The sequence below is a fragment of the Podarcis tiliguerta genome (assembly GCF_965153285.1).
Source record: "Podarcis tiliguerta genome assembly, chromosome: 7".
Taxonomy (NCBI): domain Eukaryota; kingdom Metazoa; phylum Chordata; class Lepidosauria; order Squamata; family Lacertidae; genus Podarcis; species Podarcis tiliguerta.
The window spans coordinates 76,894,036-76,905,024 of record NC_139540.1 but is presented as its reverse complement, the minus strand read 5'-3'; the positions used below and the strand labels follow the sequence as shown (position 1 = coordinate 76,905,024).

At 42.0% G+C, this 10,989-nt stretch overlaps 1 protein-coding gene across 6 annotated transcripts in view; it reads right to left on the bottom strand.

Moving 5' to 3' along the window:
• Positions 1–504: 504 nt before the first annotated feature.
• The window catches only part of LOC310681506 (catenin delta-2), a 248,418-nt gene continuing 237,933 nt past the window's right edge, over positions 505–10,989 (bottom strand). For all 6 annotated transcript variants that reach the window (XM_083449350.1, XM_083449353.1, XM_083449352.1 and 3 more), the window contains 2 exons: positions 5,025–5,098; positions 505–1,819 (listed from right to left, as the gene is read on the bottom strand). In XM_083449350.1, the coding sequence (XP_083305476.1) occupies positions 1,559–1,819; positions 5,025–5,098 (335 nt within the window). In that variant the 3' untranslated portion in view covers positions 505–1,558. The remainder of the gene's footprint in view (positions 1,820–5,024; positions 5,099–10,989) is intronic.

Genomic DNA, 10,989 nt, shown 5'->3' with positions numbered 1-10,989 from the left:
TCCTCAGCAGCACTATTAAAGGGAAACAGCACACAATTTATCTGGATAAATGGGGAAGGAATCCCTTTCTGCTGTACTCTGCTGCTATAGCTGCATTAGAGATGAAAATGTTAGACCCCTAGCATACTCTCCCACTCATACTGTTGTATGAGATGTTGGGAGCTGTTTCTGTGCTAACCCCCACCCCGCCCCTTGTTGGTCTGAAGATTACTTCTGCACTTAGCAAGCCTGAAAGCCTATGTATTTGTGTACGAGATTGCAAAAAAGGTCTCGTATCTTGTGTAGAGCCTCCCCCACCCCCCCGAGTTTCGTAGGTAGATGAGAATTCTCTCATGTCTGGCAACATTGCAACAGAACACGCTTTATGCTTCACAAACATACACACAGAATATTATGCACACATGGGGGGGGGGACATACACACGCGCACAGACATACACACACAAGCAAGAATGTGTATTTAGATGGAGGATTCTTGGAAATAGACATTCTTAGCAAATATGGATGACAGATCAATTGTAATTTATTTTCTTTTTAACACTGTATCATCATAAAGAAAACTGGTATAAATGAAAAAATCTATTTCAAATATCTACATCTAAAATTTTAGGCAGTGAAAAAGCACTTCGTTGACAAGGAGTGTGGAATGATGAATGTTAATTGTCAGAAACTGCTGAATGCCTTTTTTTTTTTTTTTAGTTGCCACAAACAAATTCACATATCAGAACGAACAATACTGCTAAATATTCCGTTGGTTTGTTTTTTTTTTGTTTTGTTAAAACGCACTGGGGAAAAGAAAAGGAAGAAAGAAAGGAAGAAAGAAAAAAACAACCCCTCTCCCCCCCGCTGGAAATTCATACATATTTCAAAGTTTTGAAATTGAAGCAATATTTAGAACCATAGATGAAGAAACACTGTGGCATTGGTGTAATATACACAATGCACTTCTCTCTCTCGCTCTCGCTCTCTTTTAAATCTGTAATGTACATCAAATACTTTGCAACAATGCATTAACAAAAGGCAAGAAACATCTTGCTGTACAGAGGAACCCCAAATGCAACTTGAAGCCTAGATTCACAATGGATGAGGAGAGGAAACAAAGTGTGAGAAGCTGTCCCCCTTAAGGTTTTGTAAACTATTCGTTTTCTTGTGCTTAACTCTGGTCCTACGTCGGCTGTTGCACCTTCCCCTCTTTCCTTCAGCCACATTCAATATACAGCACTATCTGTTTTACACTCTACATACAAGGGCCAACTGCAAAGCTGCCCCCCTCCCCACAATATATTTCTATATCTATATATAAAGAGAGAGACGGGATTATATAGATACAGAAATACATATACATTTCCCCCCTTTCTAATGACACTCCCGTGCTTAATGTCCAAATCTTTTAGCCATCTAAAAGCATCTTAAAAAGTTTTCCACACTTGGTTATCGGGGCCTTCCTATGGAACAGGCTTTTAACAAACTAAATTTGCAGGAAAAGAATGTCTTGTGGTATGCATGCACATGCACAGTTCCCGGAGCCGTTTTGTTTTTGTTTTTTCCTTGCCCAAATCTCAAACCCAGGAATCCGGAGATGCAGGATAGTGGCTTGTTTCGTAATTGAGTTCACTGTAGGGCCGAGCAGCCGAGTAGAAGTCGACGTAGTTCCCGGTGGACTTAAGTCCCAGATGCATATTGTACTCGCTTGCAGGAGGACGGTGATGTACTTGGTCCTCAAAGAAGGACTCGTCATAGTTTCTTGTTGAATTCTGAAATGGCTGATATGGTTCATAATCTTTTCTAGTGGGCTCCTGTGGAACTGGCTGTGTTGAGACCTACCAACAGAACAATAAGCCTCAGCTTGTTAGGTATTAGTGCTGCGATCGGAATCAAGCTATCGTTTAGGAAGGGAGATAAGACGCTTCCACTTTAACGATGCTTATTAGGACTGGCAGTATGAATGCTTCCAACATTTCAGCAGCTGCATTCATAATCTCTTAGCCCCAACCCCCAAATTAATTGCACTGTTTTGCTTGATCTTCCTAAATGGACTGCTTTGCACTTGCATTGATTACTGCTCCTAACAGACGTTTTGCTTAAAGAAGACGGTTAAAGAGCAAAGGGTCTGCTGCAAGGGTCGCCAAGCTTTTTGGGACTGTGAGAACATTTGCAAACCAGAGAAAGAATGGAAAAAAAAGGCTTCAGAAATGTCTCATGGTACATAGCGTAAAGCTGATTCCCTTTCCCAGGCACTTTTCTGCTGTATCTTCCAAGCTCCAGTTAAAGCAGCATGAGAAATAAACTACCAATAGATAATTTTCAAAGTATTAAATTGGAAGAACACCAGAAGCTCAGGAAGATGACAAGGAGCTTAACTTCCTACATTGTGCTTCCTGCCTCACATATTCAGGCAGCAAGCTAATTGAAATTACAATGGTACCTCAGGTTACAAACTTAATTCGTTCCGGAAGTCTGTTCTTAACCCGAAGCGTTTTTAGCCCGTGGCCCTGGAAGCAGATTATGTTCGTATCCCGGGGCAAAGTTCGCAACCTGGGACACCTACTTCCGGGTTTGTGGAGTTCATAACCCGAAGCGTTCGTAAGCAGGACTGTTTGTAACCCGAGGTACCAATGTATTGAAGTTTTCAGTCCTGAGTACTTACTAAAGAACTCTAGAAGCAGGCACACAGGCACACAGGCACACTGACACACAAACATGATCCCTTCTTTTCAGCAGACACAAAAGACACTCCTTTTTTGCTTTGCTTTTAATTACAACAGATGTATCCCCTGATCTCATGATCCTGCTGATCTATACTGCTGGTATGATTGATGTTATTACCTTGTTTTAATGTATTTTTGTGCAGTTGTAATTTAATTCGTTGCCCTTACGTTTGGAGACTTTAGGAACAAAAAGTGGCATACAAATAAATGTCTAATAATAATAACTATTATTTCCCCCCAGGCTTCAATTTTGAGAAGCTCTTTTGATCTAAGATGTTTAGCAGAGTGCAGTCCAGAGGTAAGGATACTTTTTGGTGTTTGACTGGGGTAAAATATAGCTCATTCCACACAGAATGCCGGAAAAACAAATTGGATTGAAAATGTGCACTCTGCTGTGTAAGATGCTGCGAGTCGGATGCAGAAGCTCAGGCAGGAGGAATCATTGGACTGACCTCTGTTGAACTGCGGTGTCACCCATATAATGGCCAGAGATTGCACTTCGGCCTAGCCAGACCAAGGGCTCTCTCTATATAATTGTTGCACAAGCCTTGCTCCCTCAGTCTGAGCAACTTCTTGCTCAAGTAGCCAAGTAGATACTGCTTTGTCCTACTGTCTTCTCTGGAACCCGACCCTTGACCCTGATCACACCCTCCCTTTGGCCCTTTAAACCATAGTCTTCTGCTCCTGTTCAGACCTTACATGTTTGGATTATCTCCTGCATAATCTACTACCTTCAAACCAAGGTTTGCTCAGCAAGGCATGAGGTACCTCACAAACAACTCATAGCTTGCTCCTGCAACTAGTGGTTTGTTTTCCAGTTGCTCTTCTCGTCTGGGGTGAGGTGGCCTAGCAAACCATGGTTAAGCAAGGTTGTTGAATTCAAACATAATGCCAAACCATGGTAAAACAAACCATGATCTGTAAGCTATGGGGCTCACACTGTGGTTTGTTGGCAAAAACAACAACAACAACAACAACCACCCCAGCTAGTTTTCAAACAAATCATGGCTAATTGTCATGTGTCACCTAGACCACAGCTCCTCCCATTAGCAAAGCCCAGTGAAACAGCAGCAGAAGAGAAGCCATCTTCTTTTCCTATATTTTTGTTACAGAAAATGTCAGAACACCATTAACCAGAAATTCTTCAAGTTTTGGCAGGGCATCCTGACATTTACTAATACATCTCAAGACTAAATTATATTGGCCAGATGTAATCCTTTTTCCTTAGCCTTGAGATGACATTTACTTATTGTTTATGATGGCAGATTGGTAAATTTCCAAAACAAGCACCATAACACAGATATTTGTGACATTTACTGATGCTGCTCAAAAAGAACATGGTCTTCAGCAACTGCTGAGTTTTACACTCATTTCCGTATTTGACCAGTAAATGTTGGCATTTCCCAGGGCTAGATTGGTCTCAACTAGGGCCAGGGCCTTTCAGTACTGGCCCCGACTTGGTGGAACGCTCTGTCACAAGAGACTAGGGCCCTGTGGGACTTGACATCTTTCCGCAGGGCCTGCAAGACAGAGCTGTTCTGCCTGGCCTTTGGTTTGGACTCAGTCTGACCCTTGTGTTTTTCCCTCCCCTTATGGTTTTGATCTATGGGCTACTTTTAAAATGAGGCTGCATTTTAAATTGCATTTTAACCTGTATTTTAAATCCCCCCCTTATGTTTTTATTGTAATTTTACTGGTATTAGCCACCCTGAGCCCGGCTCTGGCCGGGGAGGGCAGGGTATAAATAAAATTTATTATTATTAGATGGGAATAGTTAAGAAATGTGAAGCAGAGAACTGTTCTTCATATATTATGAATCCTATAGAATCCTTGCATGCATATTGTTAATACCCCTCCCCGAAAAGCATTAACAATTAACAATTGCTATCAGATAGTTTTATACAAACTTTGATCGGAAAAAGTGATTAGATATTTCCTTCTTGCAGGAACACTGCTGGAGTGGTAGTGATAGAGACAAAGGTAGGAATAATTGAACTGCTTTCCTTATCGTTAAAGACTACATCATTATTATGCCCTCATTCCTGTGCTGGAACTAGTATAATACTAAGTTTATCGCATTGATTCTATATTATTTTCAAATGGCTTTGATTCTGTATTTTTGAATTACACTGTGTGAAAATCATGAGCATTTAGGCCATCACTTTAATTTGAAAAATAAATAAATTTAATTTGAAAAATAAGTAAACCAAGAGTTTGGCAACAGTTTCACAAAAATGCCCTCCCCACAATTCATATTTTCTTTATTTGTTAGATTCTGTTATGGCTCAAAAACCAATGAATTGCTCTGGCCACATACCTGGTTGTGTTTAATATCTTCAGCAGGTGCACCATAAGAGTTTCTGTACAAAGTAGAGATTCCAGTGTTCTGAGCTGAAGATGAGAAGGGGGGAGAAAAGGGAATTGTGTTACGAAACAGAAAGCCAGCTAGTAGCAAGTGAAAAGGGTAATTCATGGTTTAAACAGGCAAGCATCATAATGCATTTCTTAGCAATCAGTTATGCAGGCATATTGAAAACACTGTACACAGTTCTGGTGATGGCCCCATTTCAGTTTAGGTTATTGCAGGACTGGAGCAGACACAGAAAAGGTGAATTAAGATGATGAAGGTTTTGGAGCATTTTCCTGTGAAGAAAGGCTAAGCATCTTGGGGCTTATTAGTTTAGGGAAAGGGCACTAAAAGGGGAAATGACAGAGATGTATAAAATAATCAATACACTATGACAGAAGGGATTTTTCTTCCATTAATACACCAGAGCATGGAGTCACTCAATGAATTTGACTGTCAAGAGCTACAGGCCATCTATATTTGTTCACAGAACAGATAATTATAGCATGTGGCATTCATTACCCCCTAATGGCTCATTATCTCCAGTAGGATTGAAACCCAAGAGTCGGGAACATCATAGCATATCATAGTCTAAGCTGCAAATTCGCCATTTTGCATGTAAACAAACCACTTGTGGCCATATAGAACTTGGCTTTTAAAATAGCATGTGAATCACTTATAAACACCAAGGTTGCGATTGTTTAGGAAAGCCTTAGCAGAGGAACACAATGTTCATAAGAGGGCAGTAGGAAAGAATGCACTCTGATAGGCAGCCTCGTCCCAAGTGCTTCAGGGCTTTGTAAGTCAAAACCGAAACCTTGAACATGGAACAGCTGGCAAGCAGTGCAATTTAAAAGTGTTGCAGCATGCATGTAGTAAAGCACCCCATGAGTAGCACAGCCGTTGCATTTTGCAGCAGCTGCGGTTTCCAGACCAATGTCAAGGGCAGCACATTACAGTAGCCCAAGCTTGAGGTTACCAGTGTGGCCAATCTATCCCTTTGCTGAATGGGTCCTGGTTGTTCCTTGTGGCAAAGTCAGACAAGTGTAACATTAGCTGCTTGTTAGCTTTCTGAGATCTTTATCTGGAAGTCATGCTGGGTTCATTCCTCCTCCTCCTTTGCGAGGCCACTTTATGTGGGTGCTTAGAAATTTGGAGTGAGGTGGCATCAAGCAGCTCAATCAAAAAGCTTTTTTTTAAAAAAAGCGGACATGGGTGTTGTAGTTTTGATTTTTGTAAGGAGGTACTTGATAATAGAAATTGCCAAGTGAAGCTTAATAATAATAATAATAATAATAATAATAATAATAATAATAATAAAGGTCTGGTGACATGGGAGAGGCTGTATATCTGAACACATAGTAGATACAGTATTGGAACCAAATCTTGTTACTGGTGGGAATGAAATGGAAAACTCAGGGTTTTTGCCCCACTCTTTAGTCCAGATTCCTTCAAGTTTCAGACCTGGGAGTAATAGGCTCATTCCAATAGGAATTCTTGCTGCTGCTTTCTTCCACCATCTCCCTTCCCTGCTGGCACTTAAGCACTTATTCAGAGGCAGGATATGTGCACATGTGTTTGATATCTTTATGCTATTGGAAAACATATATCGGTACATGCAACGCAATCTGAAAGAAGACCTGTGTACAATATCTGGCCAGGGGGAGTTAAAAAAAAAAAAGGCCCACAAAGCTGCAATTTTGTAGTATGTTTTATTGAACTGTTGTTAAGATTGGCTGAGCCTGTTGAGGTTCTTTTTCAAGGTGATGTATACATTTCATACACAAAGAGAATATGTTTTTCTTTCATTTATTCTTCCCTTTCTCTTCAGACGAGGCTTCATTTGATGTGGTAGCAACGTGCCCCGAGCTCAGATGAGGTAACCTGAAAAAGCAAGTAAGACTTGTGATCTCTGTTGTCAATCAGATAATGCAAATTGTTGTAGATCAATTATTTTTTGGCTTTGTTGTCTAAGCTTATCGCTCATGGTGTGCTGAATATGACAGGGCAGCAATGAGGATATTGCTTGTGTATATTTGTGCCCAATTAAAACAAGCGAGTGTAGAGGAGGCAGAGAGAAAATTGCAGGCAAAATGGGGCGGGGGGGGAGGGGTTGGTGGTCAAATATGTATGAAAAAGCACTGGTGTAGCAGCCAAGATGAAAAAGACAGAGTAGATAAAGTGCAATAAACTTTTTTTGCCTTTACTAGAGCTTGCTTAATATTTTTTTAATTGCATGAAATTTATACACTGTTTGAGTGTAATAAAAAAGCCCTTAAAGAGTTTACAAAAAGATGTAAATTTTTATTGATGCCATTAAAACAGAGAAAAAGTTAAGATTAAAATTCACAATGGCATTTCTAGCAGGCAGCAAAAAGAATACAGTGAAGGCGCCTGGTTGATAATTTGTAGGTAGGGAGTTTCAAATAAGCTTGAATGTGCTGCAGCCCCTATAAAGTATTAATATATTTGTACGGCCTTCTGTGTTACCAAATTAGATCCCGACAAGCGAGCATGTCCACCAAAATCAAGTCATCAACTTTAGAGACAAATCACAAATGTCAGCTAAGTCCGACATTAGGCCTGCTTCACAGGTTAAGTTTTTTGGGGGAACATTTTAATGTAAAGTGTGAATGTGCAAATGTTGCATTATACAGATGCTGGAATTGGCCATTAGTAAATGTGTGACGTGACGACCCTCACTTGGTCTCAAACACTGCAATCCAACACTAAAAGCACAATACCTTGTCAGAATGTGGAAGCTGCCTTTTAGCTGGTCACCAATTCTTGATGGATCAGAAAATAGTGAGGAGCGAAGGATCCCATGCTGGCTATGACATAGCTTTTGTCCATTTTGTTTCATCTTTTGGCTCCGTTAGTTGAAATCCTGGTGAAAACCTGAAGGATTTGGCGATCAGTGGTAGCAAATTGTGTTAGATCCTCAATGGAACAGAATTGCTGTTGAATGAGACGTTTAGAATGGCAGCAGCTCCAGATTCCTAGTACCATTCTTGAATTTCAGCAAGGAAAGGAAGTACCACAGTCTAGAGGTTCTGTAGATTTCAAGTACAATGCTGTGATGGAGGAATTCTTAGAAAATTAAGAAAGAACAAGATGGGATCCTTACCACTAGGGTTTGGGATCCTTTCTCACCCCTGGGCTCCACTGTCTAGTTCCTTTTCTGTAATGTAGGGTTTCCTCGTATCAGCCTATGCTATTTTCCATTCTTTCCTAGGTAGATTGCCATTGGGCTTGCCAACCCAGAATTTATTCTCTTCCTTCTGATTTCCCTTGCAGCCCTACTCACTCTCACTCTCAATCCTTTCCCCCCCTTTGGTCTCTTTCTGCATCTGTGCAGCCTCTCCTGCAAATTCCCTTGGACCTCCCCCCTGACCCTCCAAGTATCCCGACTTTTTGAAACTGCAGTGATGGCAGGAGGCAAAGGCACCTTCTTTCCATTACAGTGGTGCCTCGCAGGATGAAATTAATTCGTTCCGCGAGTCTCTTCATCTAGTGGTTTTTTCGTCTTGCGAAGCAGCGCTATTAGCAGCTATTAAAGGCTTAGAGGCTTAGCTGCTAAAAGGCTATTAACGGTTTAGCGGCTTAGAAAAAGGGGGTGGGGAGCGAAAAAAAATCTCAAGACTCGCAAGACATTTTCGTCTTGTGAAGCAAGCCCATAGGGAAATTTGTCCTGCGAAGCGCATCGAAAAACGGAAAAGAAGAAGAAGAAGAAGAAGAAGAAGAAGAAGAGGAGGAGTTTGGATTTGATATCCCGCCTTTCACTCCCCTTCAGGAGTCTCAAAGCGGCTGACATTCTCCTTTTCCTTCCTCCCCCACAACAAACACTCTGTGAGGTGAGTGGGGCTGAGAGACTTCAAAGAAGTGTGACTAGCCCAAGGTCACCCAGCAGCTGCATGTGGAGGAGCGGAGACGCGAACCCGGTTCCCCAGATTACGAGACTACCGCTCTCAACCACTACACCACACTGGCTCCTAACCTGCTAGACGAAAGGGAAACCCTTTTGTCTAGCGGGTTTTCCGTCTTGCGAGGCATTCGTCTTGCGGGGCACCACTGTACTTTCCTCCAAGCCCCGTGCTGTGATGGAATGCCATTTAAAACGGCCTAGTGCGCCTGATATGGCCTGTGGTTTACCACCTCTGGAATTAAATATTACGAATGCTTATTATTTACTTTTGTTAATATTTATACATACAATTTCCCACCTGTTCTCTTGGTAGCTGAGCCTCCTGCCACCTCACCCTGCTTGTATGTTTCACACCCAGGGGGCAAATGTTGCCCCCTTGGAAATGAAGGGGGAGAGAGCTTACTTCAACAGCCATTTCAATAAAGTGAAAATTGAACAGCACTAAGTTTAAACAGGTTCTGTGCACAACCAGAAATATCCAGGGAAGCTGCAACAACGCAGTTCCACCTTTCACCTTGCCTTCTGCTTAAACTTTTGGTTCACGTAGGGACTTGCTACAAAGATAAAATTGTGCCTGTAGTGGGGAATGGAAGGTGAGCCGCCACCCTGCAAGGTGTCACAACTGGACAGATGCTTCGGCATGATAGCAGCACAAGCCCAGCAAGTGCTTAGCTTGGCAGATGGGTAGGTGCTGAGAGGGGAGAACCAAGCTGAGGCCAAGGCAGATTGGTCACAGCTACCTTTAGCCACCTGCAGTTGCACGGTTTTAAATCCTCCCAAATTACAGGACCAGTCAACATGCCCAGGGCCTCTTAAGATGTCCTCTTCACAAGTGTCACTGTTCAGGATTCAGTCAAGTCGGCTGATGCCTCCCTCTTGGACAATAATTTCATTTTTAGAACGTAGTAAGTTTGTTCTCTGTCTAAGCCCAAATCTGAGTTGGATGGGTGGGGCATAACCAGAATGAGTGGACAAGCCTACAATCTCTCTCCCTTTCAATTTACTGTATTTTTTGCTCTATAAGACGCACCAGACCACAAGACACACCTAGTTTTGGGAGGAGGAAAACAAGAAAAAAAAAATATTCTGAATCTCAGAAGCCAGAACAGCAAGAGGGATTGCTGCTTTCACTGCGCAGCGATCCCTCTTGCTGTTCTGGCTTCTGGGATAGCTGCGCAGCCTGCATTCGCTCCATAAGACGCACATACATTTCCCCTTACTTTTTAGGAGGGAAAAAGTGAGTCTTATAGAGCAAAAAATACAGTATTTATTTATTTTGCCAACCATTTCCCACAACTGGCAGAAAGGGCCAAATTTAGGCAACAGTTCCCAACAGCAGGCTTGGGTGAGATAGTTCCCCCCCAAATCCACTAATGCACTTTATTGCCTCCCCTCACAGCCCCCTAGTTAAAATGGGTGTGTGGGGAGGAGACACGAAACACTCCTCTAGGTTGGGGTGCAGAAGCTTTCTGGCTCCATGGGCCAGATCCTTCCTGCTCTGCCCAGAATAATCTGGTCTCCGCTTGAGAGGAGTGGCAGCTCTTTCAGAAAGCAACACAAACATCCAGGTCTTAAATATCCAGTAACTAACACCAATGAATAATTAAGCTGATTCCTCAAAGCTTTGGAGGAACGAGATATTTTTCACTGAGGTGTGCCAAAGGAGAGTAGAAAAAAAAAAAAATCCCTAAGGATAAAACAGATAAAAAGATATAAATGAAGTCCTGGTGATTACTCATCCGATGCGTGGTTATTCCAATTTCAGCTAAGCCATGTGATATTCATGTAAAAGCTATAGCTAGAGATCACGACACGTGCTCACCTAGGGTAACACCACAAAGCCAAAATGTGTAGTGCAAGTCACGTCTCTGCCCTTCTGTTTGGGGGGGGGGGATGTTGTTATAAAACCAGATAAAACCTCTTTTCCCCATGGAAGAAAAAATACTATTAGAATGCAAGCTTCTCTCCTATACGAAGCTTTATCACTGAATTAAACATTATGCTGCAGGA